We start from the raw sequence: 18,963 nt of genomic DNA on the forward strand, positions 1-18,963 counted from the left end.
ACGCAAATTCTTCTGCTAGTTAGGGTTTAGTTCACTTCTATATCCTTCCCTTCAAGGCTCAGGGGTCCAGGATTATCTTCTGTGTCTGTGTTAACTGGTTTCCCTTTTCTTTGTTGAAGAAGGTCTGTGCAGTCTTTCTGCCTTGTCCGCCATCTTGCCGGAACTCCCATAGATAATGTTCTTGATGTCATCCCACAACTCCTCTGGTTTTCAGTCATGGGTGTTCAGTACATCATATCTATTCCTTAGATTGTCTCTAAATTCAGAATGGATATAATCAAGGTCATATTTTGGCTCTCGTGGACTTGCTCTAATTGTCTTCAGCTTCAACTTGCATATGAGCAGTTGATGGTATGTTCCACAGTCAGTTCCTGGCCTTGTTTTGGCTGAAGATATTGAGCTTTTTCATCTCCTCTTGCCACAGATATAGTCAATCTGATTCCTGTGTACTCCATCTGGTGAAGTCCATGTGTATAGCTGCTGTTTATGTTGTTGAAAAAAGGTCTTTGCAATGAATAAGATGCTGACCTTGCAAAATTCTACCATGCGATCTCCAGTGTCATTTCTATCACCAAGGCCAAATTTTCCAAGTACTGGTAATTCCTCCTTGTTTCCAACTTTTGCATTCCAGTCACCAGCAGTAAACAATACATCCCGAATGCATGTTTGGTCAATTTCAGACTGCAGAAGTTGGTAAAAATCTTCTATCTCCTCATCTTTGGCTTTGGTGGTTGGTGAGTAAATTTGAGTAATAGTAGTATTAACTTGTCTTCCTTGTAGGTGTATGGATATTATTCTATCACTGACAGCATTGTACTTCAAGACAGATCTCGAAACATTCTTTGTGACCATGAATGCCACGCCATTCCTCTTCAATTTGTCATTACTGGCATAGATCATATGGTTGTCTGATTCAAAAGGGCCAAAACCAGTCCATTTAATCTCACGTATGCCTAGGATAGTAAACGTTATGCGTTCCATTTCATTTTTGACAACTTCCAATTTTCCTAGGTTCATACTTCGTATGCCCATGTTCCGATTATAAATGGATGTTTGCAACTGTTTTTTCTCATTTTGAGTCATGCCACATCAGCAAATGGAGGTCCCAAAAGCTTTACTCCCTTCACATCATTAAGGATGGCTCTACTCTGAGGAGGCAGCTGTTCCCCAGTCATATTTTTAGTGCCTTCTGACCTGAGAGGTTCATCTTCCGGCACTATGTCAGACAATGTTTCAGGGCTATTAATAAAGTTTTCTAGTAATATATGAGACAGTGTTTTACTGCTATTCATAAGCTTTTCATTGGCCAATTCTTTGAGAAGTGGATGGCCCCTTCCTTCTGAGTCTTAGTCTGGAATCTCGGCTGAAACCTGTCCACTATCGGTGACCCTGCTGGTATCTGAAATACCGGTGGCATAGCCTCCAGCCTCACAGCAACACGCAAGCCACCAAAGTACAACAAATTGAGAGACAAATGGTGGGTGATAAGGTCTAGCAGAAGCAAAATTAGAATCCGTAAAGAAGAATAAATAAAAGAATAAATACAAACTTTGATGACTTAGAATTTTCCAAAACTGATTAAAAATATCAAGCCACAGAATTCAAGATGCCCTGTGACCAGGCAAAACTAAACCAAGATATTAGAAGTCAGGATAGCAGTTACCTTTGGGGAAGAGGGTGAGAGAAGTATTTTGGGAAGGAGCATATGTGGGGTTTCTGGGATGCTGACAATGTTTTATTTTTGATTCAGGTTTGTTATATGGGTGACTGCTGTATCATAATTCATTACACATTGTTCTCCATGTGTAAAAGATGTCAATAAAAGAACAGGCCAAGGAAAAAAGTTGGAAGAAAAAGTATCACCAAACCAAATAATAAATATTATCAAACACATCTTTGCATAAGTTAATTTTATGTTTGAATGCATAGGGTAAGCACTTAAATTTGTTTCCATCAACATGACTCTTGGAGTCGAAAATCTGTTGCATTTAATTATGTAAAGATTTAGTTACATGTAATCATTAGACTTCAAAAATATACAAGTCTTTAAAATTAGCTGATGCTAAACATGCTAATTTTCAAATACCTTCATGTAGAAATGTCATATCCTTCTTGACAAGGGGGAAGAGTGGAATAATTGGAGGCTGCATGCTCTGACTACTCAGAATATTTCTATATTTTGCCATGTTTCTAGATGGATCAAAAAGGTCCTGAAGATCTTGAAGGTGCTTCTCATACTTGTTTGGTAACTTTTCCCAAGTACCTCTTAGTCGTGCTACAGGTGCCAGGTTCAAGCCACTGTCAAAGACGAAAATAAAAACATTAAAAAAGAACTTGGGGGTGGAAGGTGGAGAGGTACTCAGGTAAGTAAAGTACATTCACCAACTTTCTTTAACAAAGCTAAAACTATGTGGGGACACTGCTGAATTACACATAGTAGAACTATGAAGACAAAAAAAGGTATTCTTTCAGGAACTACTTTACTTGCCTATAGTTGTATCAGTGTAACCTTAATTTTATTCATTTAAAAAGATAAGGATAATTATTATCCAAATAACAGGAAGTTTAGAGATGAGGCAGGCTTCAAGTTTGTTGATTCAAAGGCTCAGCAACGTCTTTGGGCCCTCAGATTATTTCCATCTCTCTACTCTGAAATCTACAGCAGCAGCTTCATTTTGAATTGCGGCCAACAGCTGGGACATCACGCTTCCTTTTCCTTGTCCAGTGGGAGAGAGAAGTCACAGTTGTCTACCCATGCAATCAGATCCTTCTTGTCCCACTGGTTTAACTTTAGTTACATACCTGTTGCTATTGCTGCGTGCTGAGTTGATTTCCAACTCATAGTGACCCCACGTGACAGAGTAGATATGTCCATAGGGTTTTCTAGGCTGTAATCTTTACAGAAGCAGAACACCAGGTCTTTCTCCTGTGGAACTGCTGGGTAGGTATATACTTCCAATCTTTCAGTTAGCTGCCAAGCGCTTAACTGTTACACCACCAGGCCTTCTTAGTTATATGTCTACTTGGGACTAATTAATAATAATTATCAGAGGAATATCATGTGCTGATTGGCTTAGAAAATCAGAGTCCATTCCTAGAGACCTTTCCTGTACCCTTCCTGGGCTAACTGTCTACCACCTTCTCTCGAATCACTCTTTCCTTGGCTTTTATGGCATTACCATAATTGTGCTGTTTTACTACTTCTTATATTAATCCTCCACCTCTTTGGCTAGAGTCTTCCTCCCTTACCCCACACCAAGAGTGGTCACTAAGTTATATTTTTAGCCCTCTATCATTTTGGTCCTACTCTCTTTTTTGCACAGAAATTATTCACTCTCTTGGTTTTGATCAAGTTTGCTCAGCATACTCTGAAACCGAATCACTCATTACCAAAACCTGTACTCAGCGCTTCCTATCCAAATAGGGTCCTTTTCAAGCCTTCCAAGTATTTATCAGTGGCATTTTTGTTGTTTTAGGCCTAGCTGATTAAAAATATGAGACAGATGGATGGTGTAATTCGTATGTTTTACAGATAAGAAAACTGACAGACAACTGCTATGGAGGAAAGTCAGGATTCATATACAGGAACAGTTGATTCCAAAGGCCACACTCTGTTATTCAGTACTATTCAGTACTCCCTCTAAAACATCTAGTTTAGTTGCAGTTACTGGTTAATTTCACAAAGGAACTATCATCACAACAGACTTAAGATTAAAGACTCCCTAGATGATGTTTTCATATATAACACTCTCAAGACATATAATGCACATAGTGCTCTTAGGACACTAACACATGAGGGATTGCATGGTTTGCCAAAAAAATAAAAACTGTAATATACTATGTGTACACTATTTGTGCAACAATATGGTAAATATGTTTTTTTCCCCTCCTGTAACAGGAACAAACCATTATCAAATTCTTTGAGGTATGTGTATAGGGGAATTAGTAAAATTGGAATCATACACATATACACACACACTACATTATAAGCAGACTAAATGACAGTCCCCTATGCTTTAAATTAGACTTGCTTTAAAAGGAATTATTTTGTTGATCAGCAGTATACTGAATAAGGGTCAGAAAAAAAACAAAACAAAAAGCTACCTACAACTGACTTGTCATAATGAGTGGGAAGAAAGATTTCCAGGAACTCATGTAACCATCTACTTCCCTCCCTGGGCTTATGAACTTTGAAGGATTTTTATAATTCTAATGTCCTAGCTTGCTTGAGTAGCAATATACCCAGTGAACTTACTGCAGTGCCTGACACACAGGAAGAGATCACCAAATGGTTGCTATTATTATTATCATTGCTTTTGCTGTCATTGTTGTTTCAAAATAATAATTTTAAGTTAAAGCACTGATACCACACTGTGATTTTTCAGTGTCAAATTACAGTGAGATGGGTACTCAGAAACGCATAGTCCAAAAGTCAGTTGGTAAAGATGAGCTGCTAGGTACACATTCAAAGTGGGGGAAAGGAAGAAAAATGAAAAGGCAATCAATCACTCACAATCATCAAAAAATATTGTTTTAAGTGAATGGAAAAAATAAAAATAGAAAAAGCCATTTTTACCAGAAAGAAAAATATATTATAACTGTTGTTGTTGTTGTTGTTATGTGCCGTTGAGTCAGCCCCGACTCATAGCGACCCCTCCTTGGGTTTCCGAGGCAGTATCACTACGGAAGTAGGATTGCCCAACCTTCCTTCCGAGGAGTGGCTGGTGGGTTTGAACCGCCAGCCTTCTGGTTAGCAGTCAAGTGCTTTAGCCAGTATGCTACCAGAGCTCCTATATTATAACTAACAATGTATTAATAAGAGGATATTAACTGAATTTTTGTTCTTGTGGGCACTGAATACTTAGACACAAAATCAAATTCATGACTGATATTATTACCCAACTACACACAACTATTTGACCTATTTTGCACAACCTTACCTTATTATTGCAAACATGGAATTAAAGTTTTTGCATTCTCGACAGTGGAGTGCAATTTTAATAAAATGTTTAATAATCTTCATTCGTTTGAGCTGATTTGATTCAGTTAAAATTTCTGAGGCAACCCAGAATGTTTCTTGATTTACAATGTCCTCAAACTCTTTCAAGTGAGTATTTCCTGTTTTGGAGTCTAACTTAAAAAGGTCGTCAATGTACTCAGTAGGCTCAATATTTCTAAACAAATCAAAGTCCCTCATTGAGAGCTGGGTGGCCACCTCAATGGTACTGAGCTGCAGCATGGATAGTTGGCTTTCTTTAACCAGTTCTTGGGCATCTTCATCTGAACATAAAGTTTCTGTTTCCATGTTATTCTTTAAATAATACCTAAAAAACAAAACAAAAAATTTGCATTTATAAGTAATTTCACATTTATAAGAATATTTTCCTCTTTATTATAAAAATATCAATTTAAATTTCACTGTTAACTTTTCATCCAAAATGTCAGAATATTCACTTATAAATGCAATGAAAAATTAAGAGTTTTAAAATGAGAAGGGCTTTTCTGCCATCTGATGTCTTATTTTAAAGAGTAAAAACAGTATTATGCTGTGAATTTAAAAATATATGAAACTATTCATTCACCATGTGTGAATAACCACGTGTGTATATTCTTGAGCATAAAAGCTATATGAAGGCAAGGACACCACCTAAAACACTATCTAACATGTAGTTGGTACTAGATGAATATTCATTTGTGGATGGAGTGAATTATTAAGAATGAATAAATTAGTAATGAATAATTAAGGCAAAATGAAGACCCGAATGAGGGCGGTTTACATTTCTATTAAGAAGCTGTTACTGGGAAAAAGAAAAAAAAAGAAGCTGTTATTGTCCTTATTTCCTTCTTTTTCTCTAAAGTTCTAAGAGAAGTGAAGAATAATAAAACTCATAAAGGAGTGAAAACATTTCTACTAATGATGCATCCTTGTTAATTCATTCCAGCAAATGGCACTGATCAGTAACCATACAAATGGCCTGCATTTTCTATTCTTCTTTATAGGTCAAAAATTCTATGGTATTTAAAATGTAGGAGACTAGCTTAAAATATTTATAATCAGGAAACACCCTATATAGGATTGCTGTTTTACATAAAGCTTTTACTTCATGAAATGGTCTTTTCTGATATGCAACTTTCCTACAGTGCTTCTAAGTTTGTGTCCATCTATTTTTTTTACTGTCAAGAAAATATAGCCCCCTTTCTCTCTTGCCTTTATATTGCTAATATGCCCAAGACATTTTTACAAACAACAGTGTTGAGAATCATTATATTAGAAATAATAAAAGTAATTATATCTAACACATATACAGTAATTCATGTTTATTTAAGCTTTAATAACATACCAATGGGATAGGCTTTATAATTATCATTCTCATCTTATAGATGAGAAAATTCAAGTACACCTAAATAATTTGCCTGAGGTCAAATAGCCAGAACTGGGCTCTGAATTTGAGCAGACTGGCTCCAAAGGTCCCTGCTCTTAACCACCACACATACCCAGCAAATCACAGAAATCCATTCTCTACTCACAGCAACCATGATGGCCTGTCATTTTAAAGTCCCCAAGGATCTCTTGCTACATGTAAACTGGGCTCACTACAAAGATTAAATTATTCTCAGGGAAAATTTCCAGAGTTAACAACAAAAAACAACTGTACTATCAAAAGTCTTCAAATGATTTTCAGAGCATATTTAAATAATTTTTTCTTGTACAAGAAAAGGAAAACTAGTTAGAAAAAAATGTGTGAAAATTGAAACTTCTTTTGCCCCAAATATGTATTGGCCAGAGTAAAAAGAAATTCATATATTACATATAAAGATATGTATCATTCAGTTTCCTCATCTGTAAAAAAAAAAAAGAGAATATATTATATCAGTCGATTTTAGCAGGAGTGCTAAAATATTTCAGCAAGCTGCCTGCTCCTTCTTTCATTCTTATACTCTGGGGTAACTATTACATGTGCTAACATCCTAAGGTTCTATTTACATAATTATGGAAACAAGAAAATAGGGGAAAAAGAAAAAAACAAAACAAGAACAATCTTGCTCAACTTTTAGCAAATTCAGTGACTCTAAAAACATGAGGATGTTTCTACTTAAAACATCCATCTTAATGGAGGATCTAAACAGCATATGTACAATAAGCACATTCACTAATAAGTACATTCACCTTCCATTAAGCTGAATTCTATCAGCTAATTTGGAGAATTGGTCTGGAAGTCTTCTCTGTTTTATGACACCCTCAGGAGTAACAGAAACTTCACAGAGAGAATATGTGTCGGATGCACCAGTCAAACCAAATTCATGAACAGCATGACAAACTACTTCTTTAGCTGTAGTGTCTTTACTGATGATAATGTAGCAACTTTGTTGATCTGCTTTGAAAACTCTTATAACTTGATCAGGAATATCTAAATAAATACAAAGATGCGCCTTATTATTTTCAAGAAAATTACTTTTTAGCTCTCCAAAAACCAATTTGGACACAATGATCCTGCAAAACACTGAAATACACATTGCCTTTTTAGGAGGTTAACAGAAATCACTGTACATTTATCGATAAAATTATTTTTTTCAGGTGAAAAAATAAATATTAACACACATTCACAGAAAAACACAAAAAGGTAAATACTGGGACCATTTTATACACAGAATTTGGAGAACACATTCTCTTTCATTTAATAATTTATAAACATTTTTGTATCATTTTCTTCTAAAAACAATTTTCAATAGAGTTTTCTATGATATGCAACTTTTAATTATGTAAAAATATGTTAAGAAAACATTTGCGAATTCAACGTTTTTCACATGTAAAATTCAGTAACATTATATTTATCATGCTGCACAACTATCACCACTAAGCATTTCCAAATTATTCCACCACCATTAAGAGAAACTCAGTGCCCTCCAACCACTGACTCCTCTTTTTCTCTTCCCTCCCCTTTAGTCCTTTATTTGCCTAGTTTATGTAAGTGGGATCATAAAATGTATAGTATTTTCAAAATTGATCCATACTGTAGCATGCATAAGGACTTCATTTCTCTTTATGAATGATATATATTACATTGTATATATATATATGCTACATTTTGTTTATCCATTCATCTTCCATGGACAGTTAGTTCCTACCTTTTGGCTACTGTGAATAGGGCTGCAATGAATGTTGTTGGTTTACAAGTTTCTTGTTTCTACTTTCATTCTGGATATATACCTAGTTTGGAACTGCTGGGTCATGTGTTAGGTTCTATGTTTCAAAGAACTACCAAACTTTTTTCTACAGCAGCTGTACCATGAACAATGTATGAGAGTTGTAATTTTTCCACATCCTCATCTATACCTTGGAGGCACTCGCTCGGTTATGCCAAGAGATTTGGAAGACAGCTACCTGGCCAAATGACTGGAAGAGATCCGTATTTGTACCCATTCCAAAGAAAGGTGATCACACAGAATGTGGAAATTACAGAACAATATCATTAATATCGCACACAAGTAAGATCTTACTGAAGATAATTCAAAAATGGTTGCAGCAATATATTGACAAAGAACTTCCAGAGGTGCAAGCTGGAGTCAGAAGAGGATGTGGAACAAGGGATATCATAGCTGTTGTCAGATGGATCTTGGCTCAAGGCAAAGAATACCAGAAAGATGTTTACTTATGTTTTATTGACTATGCAAAGGCATTTGATTGTGTGGATCATAACAAATTATGGATAACATTGAGAAGAATGGGAATTCCTGAACACTTGATTGTACTCATGAGGAATCTCTACCTTGACCAGGAGGCTATCATTTGAACGGAACAAGGGGACACTACATGGTTTAAAATCAAGAAGGGAGTGCGTCAGAGTTGTATCCTTTCCTCACACTTATTCAATCTATGTGCTGAGCAAATAATCCAAGAAGCTGGACCATATGAAGAAAAACGTGGCATCAAGATTGGAGGAAGAATCATTAACAACCTGATATATGCAGGCGATACAACTTTGCTTGCTGAAAGTGAGGATAACTTGAGGCACTTACTGATGAAGGTTGAAGAATACAGTTTGCAGTATGGACTCAATATAAAGAAAACAAAAATCCTCACAACTGGACCAATGAGCAGCATCACAATAAATGGAAAGAAGATTGAGGTTGTCAAAGAATTCACATTGCTTGGTTCTACAATCGATGCCAATGGAAGCAGCAGTCAGGACATTAGACGATGTGTAGCATTGGGAAAGTCATCCGCAAAGGAACTGTTTCAAGCGCTGAGGAGCAAGGATGTCTCCTTGGGGACTAAGGTGCGCCTGACACAAGCCATGATATTTCCAATCGCCTCGTATGCATGTGAGAGCTGGCCAATGAATAAGGAGACCGAAGAAGAGTTGACGCTTTTGAGTTGTGGTGCTGGCGAAGAATGCTGAAAAAGTACCATGGGCTGCTAAAAGAACTAACAGATCTGTCCTGGAAGAAGTGCACCCGAAATGCTCCTTGGAAGTGAGAATGGCCAGACTTTGCCTCACCTGTTTTGGTCACATTGTCAGAAGGGACCATTCCCTAGAGAAGGATGTCATGCTGGGTAGGGTGGAGGGTCGATGAAAGAGGGGGAGGCCTTCAACGAGATGGATTGACATGGTGGCTGCGATGATGGGCTCAAGTATAGCAGGGATCGTGGAGCTGGTGCGGGATCGTGGAGCTGGTGCGGGATCGGGCAGTGTTTCGTTCTGCTGTGCGCGGGGTCGCTATGAGTCGGAGACGACTCGACGGCACCTAACAACAACATCTATACCTATACCTATTATATATTTTTTATCATAGCCATTTTAGTGTTATCTTATTGTAGTTTTGATTTGTATCTCCTTCATAACGAATAAAATTGCAACAGAATGTGAAAATTATTGAACAATATCATTAATATCAGACACAAGTAAAATTTTGAGGATAATTCAAAAACGGTTGTAGTAGTATATTAACAGAGACCAACCAGAAATTCAAGTCAGATTCTGAAGATGACATGGAATGAAAGATATCATTGCTGATGTCAGATAGATCTTAGCTGAAAGCAAAGAATACCAGAAATATGTTTACCTGGATTTTACTGACTATGCAAAGGCATTCGACTGTGTGAATCATAACAAATTATGTATAACACTGTGAAGAACACAGTCTTACATAATTTATACATAAATTAAACATAAAACTGTGCTCATGAAGGACCTGCATACAGACCAAGAGGCAGTTGTTTGAACAGAACAAGAGGACACTGAATGGTTTAAAACCAGGAAAAGTGTGCATTAGGGGTATACCCTTTCACTATATTAATTCAATCTGTATGCTGAGCAAACAATCTGAGAAGTTGGACTAAATGAAGAAAAATGTGGCATCAAGATTAGAGGAGACTCATTAGTAACCTGACATGTGCAGATGACACAACCATGCTTGCTGAAAGCAAAGATGACTTGAAGCACTTACTGATGAAGATCAGGGACTACAGCCTTCAGTATGTATTACACTTCAACATGAAACAAAAATCCTCACAACTGGACCAATAAATGACATCACAATAAATGGAGAAAAGACTCAAGTTGTCAGGGATTTCATTTTACTTGGATCCATAATCAACACCCATGGAAGCAGAAGTCAAGAAATAAGAGGATGGACTGCACGGGAAAATCTGCTGCAAAAGACCTCTTTAAAGTATCAAAGAGCAAAGATGTCACTTTGAAGACTAAAGTGTGTCTGACCCAAGCCATAGCATTATCAATTGCCTCATTTGCGTGAGAAAACTAGATGATGAATAAAAAAGACCTCAGAAGAATCAATGCATTTGAATTGTGGTGCTGGCGAAGAATACTGAAATGCATTGCCAAACGGATGAACAAATCTGTCTTGGTAGAATACAACTTGAATGTTCCTTAGAAGCAAGAATGGCCAGATTTTCTCTAAAGTACTTTGGTCATGTTGACAGAAAGGGACTGGTCCCTGGAAAAGGATATCATGCTTGGTAAAGTGGATGGTCAGCAAAATAGGGGAAGACCCTCAACGGGATGGAATTGACACAGTGGCAGCAATGATGGGCTCAAGCATAGCAAATATTGTGAGTATGGCACAGGCCTGGGTAGTGTTTTCGTTCTGTTTTACATAAGGTTGCTATGAGTTAGAGCAGACCTGACAGCACCTAACAACAACTAATGAGGAGGTCTGGTGGTACAGTGGTTAAGTATTCAGCTACTAATTGAAAGTCAGTGGTTCAAAAGCAAGGGAGAAAGAACGGCTGCTCAGGCACAGGGAGACAGCTCGGGGGTCGGGGGACATGGAGGGATGGTCACAGGGAAGCGGTACCTATCGGGAGGAAGTGGGAGAGGAGATGTTGCATTGTGCTAAATTGTGGTCAATGTCATGAGACAAAGTGTATGTGATCTGCTGTATGCAAATTTGCTCTGTAAATTTTCACCCAAATCACAATAAAATAATAATAATAGAAAGAAAAGTCAGTGGTTCAAACCTGTTGGTATGTGGTAGAAATATGTGGCAATCTACTTCCATAAATACTACAGCATTGGAAACCCTATAGAGCAGTTCTACTCTGTCCTGTAGGGGTCACTATGATTTGGTATTGATTCAACACCAGCAAGTTTAATGACTAACGACACCAAATGTTTTCATGTGCTTGCTGGTCATTTATATATCCTCTTTAGTGAAATGTATATTTATTTAATTTCTTTGCCCATTATTTTTATTGGGTTGTCTTTTTGTTAAGTTCATAATATTTATTTTATATTTTTAAATTATCTAAACCTTTAATGCTAGATATTTAAGTTGCTTACCATTTTCCTATATTATAAATAATATTTTAAGACTTCTCTAAAGTAGATGAACCTCTGCAGACAATCTGATTATTTCCTCAGAGAAAAATCCCAATAAAGAGAATTGCTGAGTTAGAGGGCATGAATATTTTAAAAGGATTTTCAAACATATTGCCAAACTCTTCTCCAGGGAGCTTATTTTATAATCCTAGGGTATAAGAGGCAATTTGTTCACACTTTTACAAAAACTGTGTATTCAATAATGCTCCCACCCCCCAAAAATATCATCGTTTTATGTGCCATTTCTCTGGTTACTAGTGAAGCTCAGTAACTGGTATTGTTTAATGAATTATTGGTATTTTTCCTTTTTCAAAGTAATGTTTCATATGTTGTATGCTTTTTCCTACTGAATTATACTAGATCCCAATGCTTACAAAGTCTATTACAAAGTCCCAAATGTTTTTCAATTTACCTGTTCTATTAATTTCATTTATTATTTGTAAACACAAAAATACTGTTAATGTTCACATGGTTAAATACCTCAATCTTTGCCTTTGTGATTTTTGTTATTAGGAGATAAACTCCACCTCAAGATAATGTCCATGGGATGTGCAGATATCATGTAGACATGTAGATAATGATTCTTCCAACTTGTTTTTTTTCCCTTATCATGTGACTATAATTTCCAAAACAATGCTCTATGTAATGACAGCAGGCTATGTTCTAATTTAACTAAGAGTGATCTGATAGCATGTACACTGCTAAAATATTACCCTAAGATAATAAATCAATGATACAAAAATTATTTTTTTTAATTAGGAAGAATTTATTAATGTGGTCTTTTTTGGTAATGATTGCAGTGGGAGTGGATTGGGGAGATCTGGGTGGCTCAAGGTATTTTACACTATTTACCTGGCATTGCCTTCTTAGCATTATATATATTAACTTTCAGAGAAAAGACAAAATTATAAATTTCTAAAAACCACCTGAGGTATAGCCTGCCACTTGTCCTGGCTAAAAGAAAGAACACTGAAGCAGATGTGGCAAGAAATAATTTCACAAAATAAGGCCCCTCCCCTGCCTACTCAAAGTTTAGGGACAAATAAAGACAAAGACTGGTTCCCAGGAGAGGAACATTCCATTGAATACACATGATTACAATTGCCGGGAAAAGGAGCCTTAGCCAAGTGATATTGAATAAACTAGGTCCACTGGCAAGCTGTGAACAACTGTTTCATCTACTCAGGCCCTTGTGTAAGATGTATGCATCAAACTGTCTATCCTTGATGTTTTTAAACATTCGAGTCATCAAATGCCTCCTGGTCTTTCTAATAAGTCCATCATTAGTGTGCTGCTGATATAATCAGGTTTCTGAACCTACCAAGCTTCAAGTCAGACTGCTTTATGATTCACCAAAACCAGAGATGCTCCTTTGCCCTAGAAAATGACTGCAACCAGTTGGAAATTTCTGAAGAGAAAGATTCTGGATGAAAGTGTTTCACCCTTTTAACTCTATAAAAATGTGTCAAGCAACATGGTTTGCATTCAACTACTAACCTAAAGGTTGGTGGGTTTGAGCCCACCCAGTGGGGTTGCACAAGACAGGTCTGTTTATCTTCTATAAAGATTACAGCCAAGAAAACCCAATGAGCGGTTCTACCCTATAACACAGAGTGGCCATGAGTCAGAATTGACTTTACAGCACTGAGGTAGATTCCCCCTTCTCCCCCCCCCCATTTTTGCATTGTTCTTATCCTCTTCTTGAAAATAGGTCTCAGCGTTCTGGGCCTCTAGAACTGGATCAGTTTATTTGATCTTTGGGACTGGGGATATATTCTGGTCCTTTATTACTTTCTTAAAAGAAATTTAATCACAAAGAGGGATAAGGTATTTGGACCCATTTCCTGTTCCTTCTCTTGATGCTGATATACTGTTAACATTTGTTTTTGGAAAGAACAGAGGTGTGTATTTTGCTGAATAGCATAACAAAGTCACAGTCTGTGAAAGCCACCTGTTTCCCAGGAAAAGGCTAAAATGTTATGTAGTCACTTAAGAGGGATTCAGGCATCACAAATCAATGCCTTCATATATTACAAATGGCTTTTTTCCAAAAGATTATCCTAAACCTCAAATCTCAATTTGTCAAGATAATGAAAATCTTTTAAGAGATATTAGAAGGAAAAAATTTATCTATGCTGATATCAGTGTCAGTGTAGACCTCTTTTGCTATTTTAGAATTGTCGTACACACACACACACACACACACACATGCACCCCCCAAACACAGTTGGTATTAGTGGGAGAAGACAGATTGCAAGCATAATATTTGGGACATGACAGATACTCCAAATGTTAACTGATTATATGAATGGTAAATATGAGGTAAGAATAAGGTGAATCAAAGGAGAAATTATCCAATCACCTCAAATTATAGGCATGAAGCTAAAATACACATGAGAATATAATCTAGTAAGGGCAAAACAGACATTTCAAAAGGTTTTTGGAGGAGTACAACATTTATGGATCTTATGATTCATATTTTGTTAATGAAATTCTTTTATACTATGTAAATTAATTCAATAGGAACCTCAGTTAACTAGACTTTCAACACAAAGGCAAAATTTCTAGTGTTAAGTACTACCTTTTATGAGTAAAACGAACAAAAGAAAAAAGATATCTGAAGGATGCATGTATTTGACTTTGAAGTTAGAAAAAAAATGGGACAATATTTTAGACATTAAAGTAAAAAAAGATCATTTCTCTATTTTGCTTTAAACTGCTAATCATGCAACAAATATTTATTGAGTGCCTGTTATATGTCAACGAGTGTTCCAGATAACCCTACAGATATAGACAAGATCTCTGCTCTCAGAGGACTTGCTTAAATTAAAGAGAGTTTAGAAATGGATGAAGGAAAAAAAAACAAAAATCAAGTAAATAAGACAAACTGAACAGTGAAAAAACGTCACAAAGAAAACAGAATGCAGTAGTGTAAAAGTATAGACCAGGGACTGGTGAACTTGTTCTGGTAAAGAACGGATAGTAAATACTTCAGGCTTTGCAGGCCAAAAAGCAATGACATTTTGAAGTACTTAGACAACAAGAGAGAAAACAAATCTCTGCAATTTGTCAAATGATGAAATTAAAAATATAGTAATGTAGGGTTTTTGCATAAAACATGCAAAGATATATTAACATAGTGGTTTAGGCCTGTTAATGTAATGTAAATGTCCATTTATAGGGGACTATACAGTTAAATAGAATATTATCAGCTGTTTAAAAAGGGTAAGTGGCAGAAAAGTATAACATCATTTGGGGTGAAGAGAATGGGATACGTGTTTTATGCTGAAATTTCTGGACGGATATTTGAGTAATTTAACTGCTGTTAATTCTGGGAAGGAGACAGTGGTGGTTCGGTGGTAGAAATCTTGCCTTCCATGCAGGAAACCTGGGTTAAATTTCTGGTCAATGTGCCTCAAGCCCAGTCACCACCTGTCTGTCTGTGGAAGCTTTTGTATTGCTAAGGCTGAACAACTTTCAGTGGAATTTCCACACCAATACAGACTAGAAAGAAAGGCCTGGCAATTTACTTCCAAAAAAATCAGCCAATGAAAATCCTATGCATCACAATGGTCTGATCCCGCTGTGCATGGGTTGCCATTAGTGTGTGTGTGTGTGTGTGTGTGTGTGTGTGTGTGTGTGACTTGGCAGCAGCAACAACAATAATAATTCTGGGGGTACAGGCTTTTTATATTTTATCCTTTCTCTATAGTTTTATTCTTAAAAAACTATGATTGTGTCCCTTTATAATTGAAAAACTAGTTAAAATAACCCAGACTTGCAATATAGAAATGAATGTGAAGTTTATTACATTAAAGAAATCAAGTAAAAGCTTGGTGCAATTAAATAACATTTTTTAATTTTTAATTTTTTGTAAGCAAAAAGTTCTGTATGGTGACTTGGAAAAAAAAATATTTCAAATTCCTTTTAGTTTCACTCTGAATTCCTTTAGGCCTCATCCTGTATTAGGTCAAAATTCCAAAACACTTTCAAAAGTTGTAGAAAAGTAGGAATACTCTGATTTTATATGTGTATAAAAAAGCATATATTCAAAGACAATGACTAAAAGGACATACCAGTTAACAATGGCTACTTTGTCAGTAGATAGAAAAGCTTTGCTTTCTACTTTCCTTCAATTTGACTTTTTTAAAATAAAACACTACATACAAACATGAGCAATAGAATACCATCTTCAAGATACTTACAGTAAAAACCAACAGCTGTAGGCAGCAAAAACAAAGCAAAACCATAAAAGTCAGTAATCAAAAACAAATTAATTAAATAGCTCTACAGCATCACTTCCACTTTCTTTTCAATCTAAAAATAACATTAAACATGTGGCATAAACATAGCCGAACTTGAGATTGATAAAGTGTTATCATATATGATTTGAGGAGCCAAATTTGAAAGTAATTGGCAAAGAACAAATATTTTACAAAAGAATAAGTATAAATAAATAGCAACACTACTAGGTAAAAGGCCTTTCATAAGACTGTACTTTTGGGAGGTTTATACATATAGTTTTAATTTCAATACCTATCATATGTGTGAGCATTTATATTATTGGTATGGATTGAACCGTATCAGACTTTCTCAGAACAGATTTATAAAATGCAACTAGTCTTTTTAACAGATGGTCGCAAGGAGAGAATTATGCAGTCCATATGAACCAAGCTGAGCAGCACCTCATTTTCAGAAGCCATGGAGCTTACAGTTTTTAAATTTTAATAATTCCAACTTCTTCCATTTGTACTCACAATTAAATCCTAATCTACTTCTCTCTTTCCTCCCCAGGCTTACTCCCTACCCTCTACTTCTATTTACGCCTATGGCAAAAACACAGCAGTAAAAATTACAAAATCCATAAACTGCATGTGTCTAAATATCTGTGTTATGAACGTATGCATATGTAGTTTGCGCTTTGGTAGTATGAAATATTTTATTTGTGGGCCTTCTATGTAACCACATGACAAGAAATGTATGAGATGACAAAAAATGTGCTGGGGTGCTGAAAAAGAAGTGACTGTTGGCATTAATGGGAGCTGGGCTTCCTAGGTGAGGTAACTTGAGCTTAGCACTGAAGAATGAGCAAGAAGTTCACCTGATGTGCAAGGAAAGAAGAGTAGCACTGGCAGGAACAGCACAGGCACAGAAAGCATTCAGAAAGTACATGCCATTCTCAGGAAAGAAGGATGGACTAACAGTGGGGAGAAAGGGAGGACAGTAGACTAGAAAGGGGGTTTATAAATAATGCTATGGAGGCTGAAGAGCTACAGTCATTAAGTTATTGTCTTTTGGCTCCAAATCCACTTAGGCTCTGCCTTGTATGCTGGGGCTGAGACTGCAAACCACATTTCTTCTTTGCCAAATGGCTTCCTCTTTCTTACATTTTGTCAATAGGGGGTCACCAGAGGTACACTGCAAGGCTAAGGAGCAAGCAGGGACTTGATCCTGTTTCGTCCTGTGGGTTTTTTGTTTCTGTACCACTCCAGAAACACTTACTTAACCTTGGTAGTGGCATTTCCACTTCTCCTTCACATACCAAACACTGAATGCAGTTTACAGTTTTCCTACCTCTGTGATACCTTGGCTTTTTATACTTTCAGATTAAAAACACCTTGATAATAATTCCTTTTATTAAATTCTTTGATGAAATAAATGGAGCAGATTCTGTCTTATGATTGAACCCTAATACAGAAATGACTGGAATTTTCTAAGCAAAAGTAATGACTCATTAAGATCTTTGTTCTAGAAAAAAATCTGGCAGCCACACAGAGTAGAATGTGTCAAAGACAGATTATTGGGTTTAGTAATGTCTCTGGGGTTAAGAAGCAAATGAAATAATAATGAATAATTTGTTTCTTCAGGAAAGAAAAAAATGTACAGAATGACCTGCATCAAACTGTGTTTCTATGTCCACTGCTAGGGGATTTATTTAAGTTGCTATACATAAAGGCTATTACTACATTCATACTTTACCCATTTCTGGTACTGAGGTTTACGTAATCAGTGGAGTTTCCTTCTTTTTCACACTAGCTGTTAGGAACTTCGGAGTCAAAAATGACACTGACAAGGGACACAATAGAAGGTCCCAGAGACAACGTGAGAAAAATGCAGAACAAAATTCAAATTCTAAAAAAGGGCAGACCTACTGGACTGACAGAGATTACAGAACCCTTAAGGCTATCATCCTAAGATACCCTTTCAACTTAGCATTGAAGCTATTCCTGGAGGTCACCTTTCGGCCAAATAATAGATTGGCTCATAAAATAAACAGTATCACTTGTGAGTAATGTGCTCCTTTAAACAATCAACTATATAGGACCAAATGGTCAATGTTTAGCCATAAGAAAAGATGAGAAGGCAAGGAGGGGAAGGGAAGCTAGATCCATGGAAACAGAACAAGCAGAATGGAAACACTTTACAAAATAAAAAAAACTCACTGAAACACAACTAAATTGGATCTTTGTGAAAGTCTATTTTCTCCTCCTTTCCTTCAGGCCCAGGGTTACAGGTGAGGAGAGAGAAGTCAGGGACGCCCAAAGCAACAGGCGGGAAAAGCAGGAGAAAGGGGATTAAAAACCAGGAAGCCAGAGAGAAGAGCAATCAGCTGAAGGGATTAGGTGAGGAGAGGAAACTCAGGCCCGCCCAAAGCAGCAGGATGGCAAAGCAGGAGAAAGGGGATAACAGCCAGGAACCCGCACAGAAGAGCAGTAAGCCCCAGGGATACAGGTGAGGAGAGACAACTCAGTGACGCCCAAAGCAGCAGGCCGGAAGAGCAGGAGAAAGGGGATTAAAAGCCAGGAAGACAGACAGAGGAACAGTCAGCCACAGGGACCCAGGTGGGGCTAATACGAGAGGTCTCCAACAGCAAGACAAACTTGTCTGTCAGTTTGTCCTACTGTGGTGACATGTAGACGTGAGTTTTAAGGCTGAGCCTCTGGTGTTAAAAACCCAGCAAGATGCACCTGGTGCACAGGTAACAGCCCAGCTTATAGACTGAGACAGACTAGGAAGAAGGAAGAGGCTGTCCACTTCTCAAAGAATTGGCCAGGGAAAACCTTATGAATAACAAAGAAACACTGTTTGGTACATTACTGTGCACCTTTAGGAATAGTCC

General features: G+C 36.8%; 1 protein-coding gene across 1 annotated transcript in view; it reads right to left on the reverse strand.

The window, feature by feature from the left end:
- Positions 1–18,963, reverse strand: part of RAPGEF6 (Rap guanine nucleotide exchange factor 6) — a 682,053-nt gene that overhangs the window by 42,315 nt on the left and 620,775 nt on the right. The window contains exons 19-21 of the mRNA XM_042781366.1: positions 7,169–7,409; positions 4,941–5,324; positions 2,087–2,298 (exon numbers count right to left, since the gene is read on the reverse strand). Coding sequence (XP_042637300.1) covers positions 2,087–2,298; positions 4,941–5,324; positions 7,169–7,409 — 837 coding nt within the window. The remainder of the gene's footprint in view (positions 1–2,086; positions 2,299–4,940; positions 5,325–7,168; positions 7,410–18,963) is intronic.

The sequence above is a fragment of the Orycteropus afer genome, unplaced genomic scaffold (genome assembly GCF_000298275.1).
Source record: "Orycteropus afer afer isolate SDZICR_OR568_19922 unplaced genomic scaffold, OryAfe1.0 scaffold00112, whole genome shotgun sequence".
Taxonomy (NCBI): domain Eukaryota; kingdom Metazoa; phylum Chordata; class Mammalia; order Tubulidentata; family Orycteropodidae; genus Orycteropus; species Orycteropus afer.